This window comes from Onychostruthus taczanowskii, unplaced genomic scaffold (assembly GCF_017590055.1).
Source record: "Onychostruthus taczanowskii isolate IOZ18803 unplaced genomic scaffold, ASM1759005v1 scaffold261, whole genome shotgun sequence".
Lineage (NCBI taxonomy): Eukaryota > Metazoa > Chordata > Aves > Passeriformes > Passeridae > Onychostruthus > Onychostruthus taczanowskii.
Window position 1 is genome coordinate 44,523 of NW_024499918.1, and position 18,065 is coordinate 62,587.

General features: G+C 59.0%; 1 protein-coding gene across 1 annotated transcript; it reads left to right on the top strand.

The window, feature by feature from the left end:
• Positions 1 to 4,465: 4,465 nt before the first annotated feature.
• Positions 4,466 to 16,631, top strand: TESK1 (testis associated actin remodelling kinase 1). The gene is made up of 10 exons (XM_041407430.1): positions 4,466 to 4,733; positions 11,494 to 11,615; positions 11,748 to 11,796; positions 12,020 to 12,166; positions 12,346 to 12,428; positions 13,156 to 13,246; positions 13,467 to 13,550; positions 13,999 to 14,088; positions 14,239 to 14,389; positions 14,631 to 16,631. The coding sequence occupies exons 1-10, from the start codon at positions 4,515 to 4,517 to the stop codon at positions 15,659 to 15,661; spliced, it is 2,067 nt and encodes a 688-aa protein (XP_041263364.1). The 5' UTR covers positions 4,466 to 4,514; the 3' UTR covers positions 15,662 to 16,631.
• The last annotated feature ends 1,434 nt before the right edge of the window (positions 16,632 to 18,065 follow it).

The following is an 18,065-nucleotide window of genomic DNA, read 5'->3' on the forward strand; positions in this document are numbered from 1 at the left end:
TTATTCTATACTATATACATTGCATCTAAACTGAATCTGCCTTGCACTCACCCTTGCTCACAACTGCCCAGAACTGCACTCATCTCCTGACTGTCTCGTGACAGTCCAACACACACAAACATCTTGGCCCTGATAGACCAAGGGAAGAAAACATCTTCACTCTGGGTAAACAGTCTCCATATTGCATTCTACTTTATCACAATACAGGCACAGCAAGAGAGAAGAATTGTTTTTCCTTCTTCTCTGCTTGTCTCACAGCTTCTCTCTGTTCAGAGGGCATGTGAGTACCACAACAGGACAAGGGGGAGCGGCTTCAAACTCAAAAAGAGTAAGTTTAGATTAGATATTAGGAAAATAAATTTTCTCTGTGAGGGTGGTGAGGCACTGAAACAGGTTGCCCAGAGTTGTGGATGTTCCAGCCCTGGCAGTGTGCAAGGCCAGGTTGGATCGGGCTTTGAGCAACCTGGCTTAGTGCAAGGTAGTTCCTGCCTATGGCAGAGGGATTGGAACAAGATGATCTTTAAGGTCTTTTCCAATACAAACCATTCTATGATTCTGTGCAGTTGTGCTCACATGGCTGCACGTCACGTCACCCTGGGTTACACGTGGTGCAGGCACAGCCAGAGCTGCCTGTCCCTCCTTTTCAGAGGTGATGGCTGGCTTTCTTTTATCTGTGTTCTCAATGTTTTCAATTTCACTGCCCCCATGGGGCTTCCAGACGGCACGAACTCAGCTGGGTTCAGGCATCAGTGCCCCCCAGGCACAGGCACTGGTGTTTGCTTGAGGAGAAGAAGAGCAGGGAGCTGAAATCACTGTCCAGCACTAAGAGACAGGGATGGATGTGGATTCTGTCTCCATGGATGTCACAGCACTGGCACCCAGGCATGAGAAGCACCAACGAGATAACAGGAGGCAGCGAGCAAATGCTGCCAGGTGCTGTGCTGACTATGCTGGAAGAATATTAATGACACAACAAATATTTTCAGCCTTCATGCTGCACACAACCCCTCAATGGCTTTGCAGCTGGAGTGACAGGGAGGCAAAGGGGGCACAGCAATGTGCCTGCACAGCAGGGACCTTGCCAGTCCCTGCTGGCATCTGGATGAGGGCTGCTGCAGCCTGCAGCCATGGTGCTGGGTGTGGGACATGCATGGCCCTGCTGGGCCCAGCAGCTCACAATGCACTGGGAAATGTAGTCCGGCTGCATCACCTGGACTGGGTGCCACTGGACATCACCAGGATGGGGCTGAGACCTTCTCCCATGTACCCTGGGCTCCTTAAATTGACCAGGCTCCTTAAATTGACCAGGCTCCTTAAATTGACCAGGCTCCTTAAATTGACCAGGCTCCTATCACTCTGTAATGGCCCCTGCTGGGCCCTCATCTCCTATTTCTACAGAGCAGAAGCATGAGATGTTTTTCAGGGAACAGCTGTCTCATAAACAGGGAGCTGGGGAACATTCAGGACTTGGGGGTGGAGATCTGCAGGGTGATGTGTGGTAGTGTGGGAAAAGAACAGAGATCTCCTGGCACAGAAGGAAAGAGGAAACTTGGGACCCAGAGGCTGCACCCATATTCTGGAGACAAGCACCAAAGGGAGTAATTTGAGTCAGCCAGTGCTCTTTGTCCTGCTCACCCCTGTGTCTGCCCAGCCTCTCCAGGCTGGAAAACCCTCACGCACTTTAGCCTTGTGCCTGCTCTGGCAGCACACCCCTGGCCACAGCAGCTGTTGATTTTCCAGAGCATTTGCAGAGAAGGAGTCTCAGGAATGGATGGGTTCTTGCACATGGGTGCAGAGGAGAGGACTGCTCAAGTTCTGGCTCTGGGACTCTGAGCAGGGCAAAGCTTTGGTCAGGGTGGATTACTGTTGGCTCATCCCAATCAGAGCTGTCCTGCAAGGACCCCAGTGCCACAGTGCTGGTGTGGAATAGAGGTGGGAGTGCAGCAAGGACCAGGTTTTCTGTGTGGAGAGCCCCTGCGTCCCTCACTGCCCTGCACAGAGCCTGGCCACCCCGCACCTGTAGTGTGCCCTGATCCTTGCAGGATAACTCTGCACTTCTATAGCTCCAGCCTCCATAGGCTGGTTGAAAGCTCCCACCCCTGCTCTGCCTGGGTGATGCACCATTCCCAGCAGGCAGGGTGAAGATGTTTACTAATCCCTGAGCCTTTTCCCTGCAGGAGAGGAAGGGTGTAGAGCCCAGAAAGAGAAGGGCAAGGAGGACAAAGCCCCCCTCCTCCCTCCCCTGCAGATCCACGTGAGCAGAGTACAGCCAGGGAGATCTCCTTCCTGCTTTTCCTCACCAGGGATTGAGGAGCTTAATTCAGGGTTTGCTGCAGGCTCAGCCCAGCCTGACTTTGCACCCAGCTGCTTAGTGTACTTGCCTGCACCATGGGAGGGATTTGGGGCACTGGAGACTTTTAGCCATGTCTCAGCTCAGCCCTGCTGTGCCAGGCAGGAGCAGAGCACGATGGAAATAGCACAGTAGAGTTACCAGTGCTGATGAGAGAAGGGACTGCAAATCCTGCAGCAGCAATTTCCACAGTCAGAGCCATCTCCAGGGCTTTAATTTATCCATTACAACTTAATTGGATGTAAACCCAGTCACTTGTGAGCAGCAGGAGCTCTGATCAGGCAGTGGTCCTGAGTTTCTGTCTTCAAGATGCCTCACCAGGCCTCCCCATCCCTGTTGTGGTGCCTTGACCATCAGGAATCTGCTGCACTCAAGTGGAAGGGAGGGGCTCTCCTTGTTGCCCCAGGTGAGCTGGCTGTGCTCCTCTGAGCAGTGTCCCACAGAGCGAGGAGCTGGTCATGGGGCTGTGGGTGCATCAGCATGCTCACATTTTAGGCACCCAGGCTAAGCCCAGGTAGGCACCCACTGCCACCTGTCTGAGCAGCTGCAGCTGGACACCAAGGCAGGAGGGCACAGGCTGCAGCCTCCTGTCCCCACAGGCCAATGCTGTTCTCTCCTCTCGTCCATGGAGCAGCTCCTGTCCTTTTGTCAGGCTGTTGTCAGCAGGACTGACGCATGAGGCTGAGGAAACGCAAGAATGTGGCCTGTTGCACAGCACTCTACCCCACGGCTGCAAAAGCCTCCCTGGCACATGCTATCCAACACCCTGGTAGGCTGGAGTGGTACTGGTGAGGAAAAGGATGGCTCAGATCCCATGAGACAGGGACTGGCAGAGCCCTGTCCCCAGGCTCTGCCTTCCTACATGTAGGAAACTTGCCCTTCACAAACCCACTCCCTCTGCAGGCCTGGAAGAGCAGGAATGCCACGAATTCCTAGGGGGAGGGCAGGGCACTGTTCCCACTATAAATAAATGGGAGGCTCAGTTCCCTGCTCTAGCCCACAGGGTTATTCTCCCTCCTGAGACAAGGAAGAAAAACCAGCTCATGGTCCAAGGTGTTTATGTTGTGCTTGGTGGCACTTGGAGCTGAGCACTGGCAAAAAAAAAAAAAAAAAAAGCCACACCAAGAGATACTCCATGTGGCTGCTTTTCCCAGCAGGAGAATCAGCTGGACTGGTGCAAAGCATGTGCAGCCAGTCCTACCACGCAGGGAAACAGCTGGAGCAAAGCTGTTTGAGGGGAGTTGCAGAATCAGGGTTGTGGCAGCACCCAGGGAGGAGGCTGGGGCAGGGCTGGGCCAGCACAGGCAGGTGGATGCCAGGAGAGTGTCAGCAAAATGTGTGGGATTGAGCAAGGGCAGATCCAGCTGCAGAAAGTCCCTGGGCAGGAAGGACAGGACAGATCAGCCTCAGAGCAGGCAAAAGGCCTGAGGTGGGGGAGCAGCAAGCAGAAGGAAACCAGGGAGAAGTGGAAGAGCTCAGGAAAACAAGGAAGGTGAAAGGGTGCACAGGCAGCGGGCATGCTGTCACTGAGAGGCTGCTCTTGCCTGCTCCTCCGGAGGACAGATTTGCTGCCCCGGGACACCACCCAGGCTGGGTGCACGGAGAGAATGTGAGCCCCAGATCCAAGGGGCAGAGATCCAAGCCTACACCAGTGGGGCTCAAACTGCCAGCACCTACTTGTATGGGGGAACTGGTCCCACGACACTGTATAGGGTGGGGCTGGATATATGGGGAGATCAGATCAGATCTTCACGCCTTTTGTCCATCCATCAGGGACTGGGTGCTACGAAGACAAAGAGAGTCCCGTGGCTAAACAGGGAATCCCGGCAGGGCCCAGGGAAGAATGGAAGCCCCGCACCTACAGTGTGTATCCAGGTGGGACCCAGGAGAGGAAGACTCCCACGCCTGTAAGGCGCATCCAGGGGTTGGAGACCGTCAAAGCCCTGTGTCCCTGGGGTGTGCCCAAGCTCTGCCCCGGGATCTCAGGGCCTCACAAACACTCTGGCGCCTAGGGAAACGCCCTCTCGGCACCCACCGGAGCCCGGTGCCGGTGGACGCGGACCCGGGGGCGCGCGGGACCCGGCGCTGCCCGCCGGGGCGGGGCGGGGCGGGGCGGTGGGGGCGGCGGCGCCCCGGCCGCGCGGCTGCCCCGGCGGGGATGTGAATGGCGCTGGGGGTGCTCGGCGGGACCGACATGGAGTGGGAGAAGCTGCCGCGGCGGCCCGGGGAGGGCGAGGGGGAGGCGGCGGGGCCGTGGCCGGGCTGCGGGCGGCTGCGGCCCTCCTCGTACCGGGCGCTGCGCAGCGCCGTCTCCACCCTGGCGCGCATCGACGACTTCTACTGCGAGAAGATCGGGGCCGGCTTCTTCTCCGAGGTCTTCAAGGTGTGCGGGGCGGCAGCGGGGATGGCGGGCCGCGGGGCATCCCGCCGGGATCGGGCGTCCCCCGGGACCGCGGCAGCAGCGCAGCCCCGGCCGCGCCCTCGGCTGGGCACTGCGATCCCCCGCTCCAGCCCCGGCAGCCGGGCGAGGCTGGGGGCTGCTCGAGGCGGTGCCGTGCGGAGGGGACGTGGGGACGCCGCCGCTCGCCCCGTCCCGGCCGGGGCGTTGTGCCTCCATCGCCCCGAGCAGGGGGAGGGGAGCGCCGGCTCTGTTTACAGCCGGCGAGGCTGAGCGCTCCGAGCGCTGCGCCCTGGGTTGCGCGGGGGCTCGGGTGGCTGGCAGCCGAGCCACGGGGACCCGTGTCAAAAGGCTGGACAGCCGAGCCCGCCCGGGATGTGCCTGTGGCAGGGAATCCAGGTAGCATTCCTAGCCATTCCAAGGCGATGTCCGGCGTTGCCGGGCCTGCTGAGCAGGTGATGTGCAGGATTCCCCACGAGACCCCCACGAAGGTGTTTGGCTGTGCGACAGGGGTGTAATGCCGTGGAAGAGCAGGGGCCTGACTCCTGGCTGAGCCCCTAGAGCTGTCTTTGTCTTCCATCCTCTCTGGGACTGTCAGGGTGGGGATGCCTGTGTGTGGCATCCTAGCATGGGGGTGTGTGAGCGCTGGTGGGGAGCTCAGGGTCTCCAGCAGTGAGGCAGAGGTACATGGTGGCAATATCCTGCCAGCCAAATGCACTGCTGCTAGGGACGAAGGGCTGTGCCTCAGTGTCACCACTACCTCTCCTGGCAGAGGGGAGGTGTGTGCATGTGCTGTTTTGAGCCTCGGCATCACTTAAGGTACCATAAGCCACTGGGCTAGGACTGCCCTTAAGTGGTGATCTAGTGGCTTCATATCTGTCAAAGAGCAGCTTAGGGCTGGGCACAATCCCCGCTACCTGCCACACAGTCACTGAGGTCACAGGCAGCACAACCATTGTGGCATTCACATCCTGGCAGTACCCTGAGGTCCCTCTCCAGCCCTGACACCGTTCCCCACTCAGCAGGGAGACCCCAAGACCTGTTTCCTCTTCAGCCACAAAAGAGGTGTCATGTGAGGGGCTATGGAGAATGTGCAGAGAGGTCCCTCTCCTCTATGCTCGCTCCTGGAGCTCCCAGTGGAGCCATGACCTCCCTGCTGGCTGAGTTTCTGCTATTGATCTCTGGCTTGGAGTGCACAACAGCACCTTGGAGCAGAGGGAGGCATTTAATAATGTCAGGCGTGGATATGGCTCTTTAATAATGGATGCTCCCGTGTCTCAGCGAGGCCACGCTCTCTTCTTGCCTTGCTGTTTGTTTTCCCAGTTTCTGCAGGAGCCACAAAATGCTCCGTCTCCCATAGGTTGTTTAGATTCTTGTGGGGCCACTGGCGTGTAGGATTTGGGGGACTGGTGAAGGCTGAGGGGTGGGAAGGGGATCAGGATCAGTAGTTGACATGTGTGCATGGTGGCAAGGAAGCAGGGCTGGGAGGGGGCCAGATGGGGCTTTGTGCTCGTGCGGTGGGTTGAGTCCAAGAGCTCAGCAGGATGGTGGGGTAAGCCTGGGATCTGAGCTGGGGTTTGGCCGCCAGAGCTTGCGAGGAGGACAGAGCTTGGCAGGGCAGCCCAGGACCCATTTTCCTCCCACTTCCCTTGTTCCTTCTGTAGCTTTCCAAGGCTGTGGGCACTTGAATCTGCCTGCTCTGTGTGTCTGCTGAGCCGTATGTCATTCCAGCCTTGGTGGGTGAGGGGGACAGGGAGAGGACCTTGATATCTCTGCCCCTGCACAGGTAGCTCAGTCCTGGTGTGGAGCTGAGCCAGGGCCAGGGAGGGTGCTGACAAGTGTCTGACTGTCTTCTCAGCATTAAAACCAAAGGGCTCGGTGTGTCCAAGCCCTGGTATCCCAAGCTAGCCCCTCCAGTCCAGCACCTCTCTCAGAAAGGCTGTCCAGAGCAAACAGGAGACACCAGTGACAAGAAGCTGCTCTTTTTCATGGTTCTTGTTCCTAGCTGATCCCCCACTGTGCTGCAGAGCAGGGCTGTTTTCCCTCTGGAGCAGCTGGTTCTCATTGCCTTTCCCTGTGCAATTTCAGAGGCACTAGCCCCCCCATTTTCCCAGATACACAGACTTTGCAGGAAGCCACCTCTCTAGTTCCAATTGACTGAGCAGATTGAGCCAGGTCTGTTTGTGCCAGGCATTTTCTCCAGCCCTTAAACCACTGTTGCATCTCTTCCCCAAATCCCTCTCTTATTTCCCATGTGCTGTCTGTAGCAGACACAGGGGCTGTGGGCAGCATCCTTGGGGCTATATCCAGAGGCCTTCACTCATCTGAATCTCAGCCTCCTGCCCTGATGTTGCATATCCTCTTGGAAATGCCATCTCCCAGGTTGCAGCTCTGTGATGTGCTCTGTCCAGTGGCATTTCCATGGCATTGTGTGTGTGTGTGTGTGTGTTTGTGTGGTTCAGCAGCTCCCAGCATGAGCATAGCTCAAGAGAGGGTTTTGGCATCATTGTCACTTGACCATCTCTGCTCACTTCCCCACCACCCTTTGGGGTTTTCTATTTACTTCCAATTTTCTGGTGCAACTAATGGAGCAAGTCCCTTCCTCTTATCTGCTGCCCTTCATCAGGGACTTTGCCTTGTTTTACAGAGCAGAATGAAGCAGTGTGACACTGATGGGGAAACTGAGGCAAGCAGGGAGGAAGTGAATTAGCCAAGGTCAGCCAGCCATGGCCCCGCAGTTGCCGCTTGGGAGTCCTGGGCACAGGAAACGTGTTGTGCTGACCAGCTGGAGACCTGCCAGCCCCTCTCCTGCTCTATCACAGGGCATGCTCCAGGCTTGCCAGTCAGGCCAGGCAGTGATCTGCCACCAGTGTGTGACACTGGCACTGCCTGCCCGGCTCCTGCTGTGCCCACAGTGCCGCTCCTGGGAGAACAGGAGGTGGGGGTTGCTGATGCTCAAACACCCTCCAGGAGCAGGTGCTTTGTCTCATCCTCAGAGAAAGTCTGTCTTGACTGATTCTGCCTTGTCCATTTGATGAGCACGTTTCCCAGTCCCACCCATTTGTGTTACTGGTATTCCTGTGAGCTCAGGTGCAGTTGTTGTGGGTGGCTGTGGGGTTACCAGCGGCATTGATAGCTCCCTTGCCCCCCTCCTGTCTTCCCCACAGAGCTCTCTGGGGTGGCGGGTGCAGGATGGTGTCCCTGTGTGACTGTGCCTTGCCTGGGTGGGGCAGGGGGCAAGGGAATATGCAGAGAGCGGGGCTGTGTGCCCGGCCGTCCCCAGTGCTGGCTGCAGGGAGGATGGCTGCTGACACCTCCGGGTGGGGAGATGTCAGGGAGCTTTGCCCCGTGTCTAGACGGGAGTGCCGGCTGTGGGGAGGGAGCAGGCCGTCTGCTTGCTCTGATTAGCATGCTCTTTAAATAAGACTCTAATTTCCGCTGTTAAAAGAGCTCAGATCCCTTGTGCCCAGGCTGGGGCTGCCGCCAGCCCGGCCCATCCCCCAGCGCAGTGTGCTGGCGGCAGATGGGATGGGGACAACATGCCGCGGCACCCTGGCTCACCCGCGGTACCCCCTGAAGTGCCCAGTGGACCAGCCATGTGGGATGCCAGGGAGCATCGCTGAGGGGTGAGGGCTTGCCTGTTTCCTGGGTGGGGGACAAGTGGCTTGCCCTCCCCCTGCAGCCCCACACGGCTGCCCGGCTGAGCTCAGCTGCGGGGAATGCGCTGGGATTCCTGGGCACCGTGCCAGAGTGCATGAGAGAGGCGAGAGGGGACACCTTCCTGCCCGAGGAGGTTGTGCTGCCTGCTGCCTTTTCTGGGCGTCAGTGAGGGAGGAAACCTCCTTAGTGGGGGGCTTCAAGCCCCCTGCAGTCATGGCTGATGCCCTTTGCTGCTGGGTCTGTGTTAGGGGGTGGCCAGGGTGCTGGGCTGGTGCTAGCACCTGGACAGACTGGGTAAACTGGCCAGTGCCTGTGGAAGTCATGGAAAGGGAGCATAACTCCTTCCCTGCTGTCCCAGATGTGGGCTGGCCTTGAGCTGTCCCAGGTATGGGCTCCCCTTGCAGGGGAGATGGCAGAACAGGGCTTCGCAAGTGAGCTCATTGGACAGCCGCAAGGACATCATTCCACATGGGGATGGAGTCACGGAAAAAGACATTGGTGCAGGGCTGTACTGGCCAGTAGCTCCTGGGATCCCTGGGATAATTCCTGGAGAAGCAGCTTTCACAAGACCTTCCCTCCCCCAGGCTCTCTCCTCCAATCTCAAGGTGTCCAGCCCCATGTGACTGCACTGAGACCTCGCTCAGCCTATTCCAATGGCAGGCGGCTTTTTAATGAGGAATTAAGCCACGGGCACCTCCTGACTCTGTGGGGCTGAGCTGGTGCCCACCAGATGCTGTTCCCTGATGCAGGGCCGCCACTGCTGGCAGGGAGCTGGCCAGCCCTACGGCACATGGCCACCAAGGGCCAGCATTGTGCGTGCTGCGCAGCATTCCTGCCGTGGGCGCGTGGCGCCGGAGCCTTGCCGCCTCCAGCCATCCCAGCGGGGATGAGCCTGCCTGCGCCACTGAGCCCCGTCCTGCTGTCTGGCAGCTGCTGGTGCCAGCCAAACTGACCGAGCCAGTCCTGCCAGCCTCACGTGGCGTGGGAAGGGAAGGAAGCACTGCCACCAGGAGAGCTGCATCAGGAATGTTAGGTTTTGCTGGGCAGCACCCAGTGCCAGAGGCTTGGCAAGGCTGTGGATCCTGCTGGCCTTGTCCAGACTCTGCCTTCCTCAATCCTTGGCTCCATGGGGAGCTGGAGGGACCAAGGGAAACTGTGCCCACCCTGCTGTGGTCACACAGGCCACCTCCTTAAAGCCTGCACTGAGGCCTGGCTGAGAGCTCAGTTTCTGTTTCTGGTGCTGCCCTCAGCTGCCCCACCAACAGGGATAGGGTGGAAGAAAGACAGCAGTGGGTGAGATGGGGTGGGGTTGCCCCTTGCCCTTGGTCCAGATGCGACCAATGAGTCCTAAGGCATCAGGATGGCACTGGCAGCAGTTCCAGGTGCTGCTGGGCAGTAGTGTGGTGGGCAGGGTAGTGAGCACAGGGAGGACTTGGAGCCCCATTAGGTGGAGCGCTCTGGGTGCTCCCCACAGCAGGCACTCCAGTTTCACCCTGGGACAGGCTCTCCCTGAACCCAGGAGCTCAGTATGTCCAGTGCTCAGCAAGGAGTAGGCATGGGGAAATCCACCCTCCCTTCTCTCTGCAGCATGGTGGGGTGCCAGGATAGGGGCCTGTGGTGGCAGGTGTCTGGGGTGTCCCCTTCCCACTCATCCAGGGTCCATTCTGAGCTCTGCTGTCACGTGGCCCCTGTCGGTGGGTCAGGAGTGCCAGCTGGCTGTCTGGGGCTGGCTGGAGGTGACGCAGGTGTAACTGGAGCAGGGTGCCTACAGGCAGGTGTCTGCTGAATTATTCAAAGCCTCTCCATGAGCTCAATGAGCTGATGGTGGCATGGCACAGTTACTGCCTCTCACTTCCACTCTGACTGGGACTGGTTTGGCATCAGTGCACACAGACATGTAGAAGGACCTTCATAGAGCACTCATTTTCCCCAGGGCCTTTTGAAAGCTGCTGCCCCATCCCGTGGGTGCTTTCTGCTGGATAGATCCCCATCATGGCATGCACCCCAGGAGCACTGCCAGCCATGGGGTGAGAGGAGAGCCCTGGAGGGGCCAGCATGCCAGCCTCCCTCTGTTGTGGTAGGGACAAGGGCCAAGCTGTGAGCAGGACGGAGGTGCTGGGGATCCTGCCTCCAGCCAACCTCCTGTGTTTTGCCTGGGAAGGCAATCCCTGACGTGAGGGGTGTTGTGGGGGTGTTGTGGGGCTGGCCACGGGCTGGCACCAGCTCAGCAGCCTCAACCAGCATTGACTAAAAAGGAGAAGAGCAGGGAGCTGACGGCAGCGCTGAGGAATGCCTGCGCCTCCGTGCGCAGCTCCCTGTGTGCTGGGGGGCAGCTGGGATCCACGGGGTTGTCCCCCCAGGCAGCTGCTGCTTTGAGGCAGGGGTGGTATCCCACCCCCAGCACCTGCTCAGGAGAGGACCCTAACATTGGTTTGGTCCCCCCATAACAGGGTTAGGTCAGGGCATCCCGTGCTCTTCCCTTGCCCTGCACATGCCAGGGAGCTGCAGATGGACGGGGTGTCCGTGCTTGGCCATGCTCCAGCTGCTGTTCTTGGCGGGGGACCAGACCCCCAGATCGCATGACAGTATTGGGCTGGGGCTGGCTAAATATACAGCTCATGCAGGCTCCATGCCCTGCCAGACTAGGGTCAAGCACTACAGCTGGCCACACCTAGAGCTGGTTCAGAGGGGTGGTGTACCCCCTCTTTTCTCCATTCCATGCTGGTAGGGTCTGGGTATTGCTGACTCAAAACAAGTCCTCCCTGATGCTCCCCAGTCCTGTACCTGCCTGTTCTTACAGTAGAGCTGAGCTCACAGCTTATGGCAGCTGTTGTTGCCTCTTGGGAGTGTAGCATATGGAGGGAGCATAACAAGCAGGGTGCCCCAGGAGAGATGGGCCTGTGTGTCATCAGCACTGGGAGTGCTTGGAGATGTGGGGAAAGTGCCCCCTAGCCCTAGTGGTCCCTGAGGTGCCATGGGATGCTTAGCTCCCCTTTCTGGGCTGGGCTGGGAGCCAGGTGAAGCCTGGTGTCCATGGGGGTTGTAGAGGTCCATGGGGCTCAGCCTTCCCTGCATCCCCCTCCAGGTGCGGCACCGGCAGTCGGGGCAGATCATGGTGCTGAAGATGAACAAGCTGACCAGCAACCGGGGCAACATGCTGCGGGAGGTGCAGCTGATGAACCGCCTCTCGCACCCCAACATCCTCAGGTAGGACCTGCTTCCCCACTGCCACACCCCCCCTTTTCCATAGCCTGGGGGTTTGGAGCTACTGCTGATGCTGGATAAGCTCTTGGGGCTGGTCCCTGCCACAGCCACCCTTAGGTGCTCTCTGTCTCACAGGTTCATGGGGGTGTGTGTGCACCAGGGACAGCTGCATGCACTGACAGAGGTAAGAGTGTGGCAACAGCCATGAGTCTCGGAGTTCCTGCAAGCCTGGGGAAGGGACAGTGATGCCTATGGGGACACATTCTTGGCCTGTGACATGGGCAGACAAGGCCTGCTGGGAGGCTGTGGTGTGGGTTGGTTGGAATATGCATTAGGATGAGAGATGGGCATCCAGTGTTGTGGGGGGGAGGGATGCTGTGATGCGATGGCCTGGCTCTCCCCATCAGTACATCAACGGTGGGAACCTGGAGCAGCTGCTGGACAGCCCTGTGCCCCTCTCCTGGTCCGTGCGTGTCAAGCTGGCCCTCGACATCGCCCATGGCCTACGCTACCTGCACTCCAAGGGCATTTTCCACCGTGACCTCACCTCCAAGGTACGGGATGTTCCAAGGCACCGCATTGCCCTTGTTGTCCCATAACCGTGTTGCTGCCTTGCTGCCCCAGATGTGGCAGGCTGGGGAGCAGGAGGCTGAGCTGTGCTGGGGTGTCCTGAAACCGGTGGCCAGGGAGGTAGGGCTGGCACTTGGTGTGACAGGTCCTCTTGTGCCCACAGAACTGCCTGGTGCGCTGCGAGGCCAGTGGCTACACAGCTGTAGTGGGTGACTTCGGCTTGGCAGAAAAGATCCCCACCTACAGGTACGTGGGCAGCACCCACCTGTCCATCCCCATCCCTGGAGCCCACTCAGAGCAGAAGCTGGGGAGGGATGGATGTGGGGGATGCAGCTAAAAGGGTAGGAATGGTGCCCTCGCAGGGCGTCCCCAAAGGGGTAATAATTAGCATTGGCTCCATGACTCAGAAGGCTGATCACTCACTTCATTATACTATACTTACTAAGAAAGCCATCACCCTTACCAGACAGTCACGGTACTGCTGAACCCAATTGGTCCTTCAATCTAAACACCATCACCAGTGGTCAATTAAGAAATCACTCTTTGGTAAACAAATTTCCATAACACATTCTGTATGTTCACAACAACAGGTGCAGCAAGTGAAGATAAGAATTGTTTATCGTTCTGATATTATCCTCTGATAAGGACAATGCCTCTCCCACAAGGACAATTTTTTCCCAGGACAATGCTTGGGAAAGTTGTGCTTTGCTCTCTGTGGCCAGAGACCTGCTGCCACAGGAATGGGGGTGGTGGGATAGTCCCTGGCAGGGGGACTCCAGGAGCAGTTTAGGAATAGCTAGGAGGGGATGGAGAAGGGGGTGGTGTGACTGGGGAGAGATGAGTTTGTGGAGTGCATGGAAGGGGCTTAGCCCAGGAAGGGAGATGGAGGTGATCTGGGCTGCTGCAGCAGGAGGATGGGAGGTTGGACATGCGGGGGACTGGGCAGCCTCTGATATTCCACCATGTCTCCTAGTGAGGGCAGCGAGAAGGAGCCGCTGGCCGTGGTGGGCTCCCCGTACTGGATGGCACCTGAGGTGCTGCGTGGGGAGATCTACAATGAGAAGGTGAGGCTGCCCTGTGTGGGGCTTTACTCAGGCTTGTGCTGCCACTGGTATGCAGAGTTTGCAGTCCTGGGGTGCACCTAGAGGGAAGGAATTGAGCATCCCTCTGGTGACAAGGTGACAGTGTGGCTTTGCAGGGAGGAGAAGGGCTGTGGCCTTGCAGAGTGGTGGGCACATCACCACGGGGCTGCAGGACACCCTGATGACTCCCTGCTCTCTGCAGGCCGATGTGTTCGCATATGGCATCATCCTGTGTGAGACCATCGCTCGTGTGCCAGCTGACCCCGACTACCTGCCCCGCACTGAGGTGACTCCCTGGGATGGGACGGGGAGTTGTGGGTAGCAGCACTGGGGCTGGGACCACTTCATCAAACAAGGGGGGCCATTCTGTGTTGGGCAGGGACCAATGTGCAGGACTGGTCCCCCATCTCAGGGCCGGGGTGCTGTGTTCCACTTGCTGCCCAGGGAGGGGTGGTCTCTGCTGGTAACCTCAGAACCTGTAGTGAGCCTGAAAAGGAGAACAGGGCAGTTGGATTCAGGCAAAGGGCAGAAGTGGTATCTGTGTCCTAATATCCCCCAACCTTAGCCCAGTTTGGGGTGACATCTGGGTCCTCCCTGCTGAGTCCCCAGTGGAGTGCTTCCAGATCCACAGTGTGTGACAGTGCAGGGGGGAGGGGGCCAGCTATGTTGGGTCCCCTGGGCCTTGTGGCGCCCCAGGAGACCCAACCTTACTCTTCTTCCTTTCCCTGGTGCAGGACTTTGGTCTGGACGTCACCACTTTCCGCACCATGGTGGGAATTGACTGCCCAGCGGCCTTCCTCCAGCTGGCTTTTCACTGCTGCAGTGTGAGACTCCCACCTCCAGTGCCTGCCCTTCCCGGCCAGGGCAGGCGGGCAGGACAGGCTGCCTTGCCTGCTCACAGCACAAGCCTGTGCAGGGCTCCCTGGGGTGCCTGAGGAGGCACAGACCTGACGGGGTATCCCTCCTGCCCACAGATGGAGCCCACCTCCCGCCCCTCATTCCTGGAAATCACGCAGTGCCTGGAGAGCATCCTGCAGCACCAGCTGGGCGCCGAGGGTGCCAGGGCCACCCTCTTCGGCATCGGAGAGACTCTGCCTGCATCTGGAACCGCAGCCACACTCAGTGGTACGTGAGCGCCTCGGGGACAGGCCATAGCAGGGTGTAAAGGTGGGGGAATGTGGGGTTTCCCCTCCCACCCCATCAGCTGTAGGGGAAGGAAGTTGGGGTGTGTGAGGTCTGCGAGATAGAGCTGGTCCCTGTTCCTCCCATGGGGTGCACCTCTAAGTTGTTGGGTGCCCAACACCCCAAGGCACTCCACATGGGCAGCTGCTGGCTGCTGGTGACACTGTGCTGTGCCCATGCCCAGGAGTGGCCAGGAGGTCAGCCAGCCACAGCGAGCAGTTGCCCCTGCGTGAGCTGGGGACACAGCACCTGCAGCCAGACCAGCGCCTGTCCCGCAGCCAGTCTGACATGTTCTCTCCCAAGTCACCCGCCCTGCTGTGGCCACTGGAGCCTTACAGCGGGGCCAGGTCCCCCCGTGTCAACCCCTTCTCCCAGCGTGAGGACCTGAAGGGGGGGAAGATCAAGCTCTTTGATACGCCGAGCAAGTCGGTCATCTCGCTCACCTTCGACCTGCCGCCCCCCGCCCCGCTGCAGCTCAGCAACCCCGTGACGCCTGAGCCCGCCGTGGAGGTGCAGTGTGACTTCTCAGCACCCACCACCAGCCCCCGCAAGTGCCACTCTCTGCCCTCCTCTCCTGAGCTGCCCCACCGGGCGGGCCTGGAGCTGGGTATGGGGTCCTCTCAACCCACTGACGACCCCCAGCCCCCCGCCCTCCTTCCTCCCCCAGCGTGGGGAGGACCCTCCACCCGCAGCTCCAAGGCAGAGGAGCAGACGGACTGCGGCCCAGACAGCTCTGAGCCGCCGCAGCCCACCCCGCTGCCCCCCAACAGCAACTTCATCCGCACCGCATCCTCGGGCACGCGGGCCTGGCAGCCAGACGTGCGGTCCCCCAACGGGCTCCTCATCAACAACAACCACATGATGGTCAGCAAACCTCTGTCCTGGGGCAGCGGGCTGGAGCACGGCTGCTCTGAGCTCAGCATCTCCTGCGCAGCAGCGCTGGAGCGGACGGAGCGCTCGGCCATGCTGCCTGGGCACAGCTCTGGTGCCATGCTGGAGCAGGACGAAGTGCTGCCCTGCCCTGGCTGCTGCCTGAGTCCCTTCAGCTTCAGCTTTGCCTCCATCTGCCACCGGCCAGCGCCCAGCCCGCCCCGCTACCAGAACCTCAACTGCGAGGCCAAAAGCCTCATCTGCCATGATCGGGGCCAACACCAGAAAGCCCCGGGGCCAGTGCTGGCTGAGCCCAGCCTGAAGCTGCCGGAGGCACAGTCCTAGTGATGGGGACCCTGGGGAGTGGGGCTGAATCCAGCTGCCCCTCGCACCCCTCTGCAGCCACAGCACTGGGCAGTGCAGGAGCCTGGCATATCCCCACGGTCTGTCATCACTCAGCACGTGGTGGCCACCAGTGGCCATGGTGCCAAGTGCTGCGGCTGCCGCAGCGCTGCCCAGGCACTCAGGCACCCACCCCACCAGGATCAGCCTTGGGGATCTGCAGGGAACCCTGGAGGTGGGCTGGGTCTCTGCTGGGGACCAAAGTGCAATAACACTGCTGCCCTGAGCACTGCCCCAAGCGGCAGGGCTGGTCCCCCGCGGGGGCCACGGGGCTCAAGCCCTGGATCCAGGACCCCCTTTCCCCAAGGGCTCACCCCTCTGCAGGCTCTCGTGGAGGGGTATACAGTGAGCCTGCTACCTTGGGAGAACTGGGAGTTCCCTGCACCCAGGTGGGTGAGAGGGACTGGGCTGGGGTAGAGAGGTCAGCGTGTGTATGTGTGTTTTTGGGGATCCTGGGGGGCTGGTGGGTGAACCCATGTGTGTCCACAAGCGTGGGGAGCACAGCCAGTCCCTGACATGGGGAGAAGAGGGCAGGGGACCGTAGAGGGGCAATGCCCATGGGCAGTGCACGGGGAGGATTGCCAGCACTGGGGTTGTCCCTGCCTGACCGATGCTGAGGGTTGGGTGCTGAGTCAGCACAGCGCCTCACATCTCCCTGGCACGCAGGTTTGGGAGAAGGATGCTGGCAGAGGGGCCAGGATGCCATCCTGGCATCATGGGGATGGGGCCAGTGGGCAGCACAGCTAAGCTGCCCGGCCCCGGCAAGGGTGGGAGCCGGCTTTCCTCCCTCCTGCACAATGCACTGGTGAATGCAGAACTCTTTGTGTTTTTTATTATTATTATTATTAATAATTGCTAGTAATATATACCCAGCTTATTTAAAGTGTTCATTAAAAACTGAATGTCCCAGCAACTCAGACTGCTGGTTCTGTCTCTTGCATGCACATCAGATGTGGGCCCAGAAGGTTGCATGGTCTTGTCTGGGCATTCTGGGGAACGCCTCCAGGACTGCAACCAGCCCGGCTCAGCCCAAGATCTCAGCTCCCCTAAAACCCCCATCTCGACTGAGATGCCTTCAGACGAATTCCCTTTCATTATTTAGGTTCTTTGGGTTCATGCCCTTGGATCTGTGTTTGCTGTGGTGTACAACAAAACAAAGAGCAGACAAACTGGGTTTCTTTATTGCTATAAAGTGAATTTAGCCGGCAGACAAGACAGACAAGTGACACATGCCCCCTCCAAAAAGCCTGCCTTTAACACCCTTTTGCTCTTCATGCAAGCTTACTCACACAGCAGTTCATCAACTATATATGGCACACACAACCTTATCATAAACCGAGAGCATTTTCGCCTGGTTGAACATAACTTCCTCTGCTCTCACCTGGCCGCAGTGTTACATCAGGCCTGCTTTGCTTAATCCTCACATGTGCACGTGTGTAGCAGCTATTTTAGGTCCTGATGAGTTGTCTTGCAAAGCATCAGCCTGTTACAAGTGCCTGAGTTAACTTTTGCTTTTGAAAGGCACAGTCACACCATGGGACCCTAAAGGTCATTGCTCTACTTTCTAATTAGCGCCAAAAAAGATCCCCAAACGTCAGCACAGGCACCAGCCAGTTCGGGCTCAGCTTCCCTCCTCAGGGGCTGAGGCTTTGCCGAGGCCGTCGAGTGCTGGGCTGTCTGAAAGCCATGGCCAAGCTGCTCCTGCAGTGGGGTCAGGCAGAAAATTCCTGCTGTGGGGAGGGGTCTGTGTGGGGGTGGGGCTGTGCTGTCCCCAGCTCCTGCTCCTGACATGCCAGCCATGCCACTCCAGAGCTGTCAGTGCTTGATCCATTCTGCAGCCGGCTCCGAGCTCCCCACTGCCCACCAGCCAGTGTGCTCAGGAAGACCCAAAGTGTCCCATGCAGGTGTGGGGTCGGCTGCGGAGCCTCTACCACTCAGCCAGAGCACATCAGCTGGAGGCATCCATGCCACTGGGCATCAGTGGGAAGGACCTGGGTGGCCCAGGGGCAGTGGGAGGGAAGTGGTTGGCTGGAAAGGATGGGACATCCTGGGCAGGGACACAGCAAGGCTGGAGCAGAGGCAGTGCAGGGTGCAGGTGCTGCAAGGGAAAGCCAAGGAGGATGAAGGTGAAGGTGAAGGTGAAGGTGGGATGCTGCCCAGCCTCCACCACGTGCAACAGGGCTGGGAAAGCACCTTGCCAAGGGTTTTCCCCCATCTTGTCCCTTTGCTGAGCCACAGCTTCAGCTCTTGAGCTACCTCAGACCGAGAGCGCCCATGGCAGCGAAGGGATGGAGGCAGGCTCCATCCAGCACAGGATGATGACTGCATTCCTCTCTCCAAGGGAGAG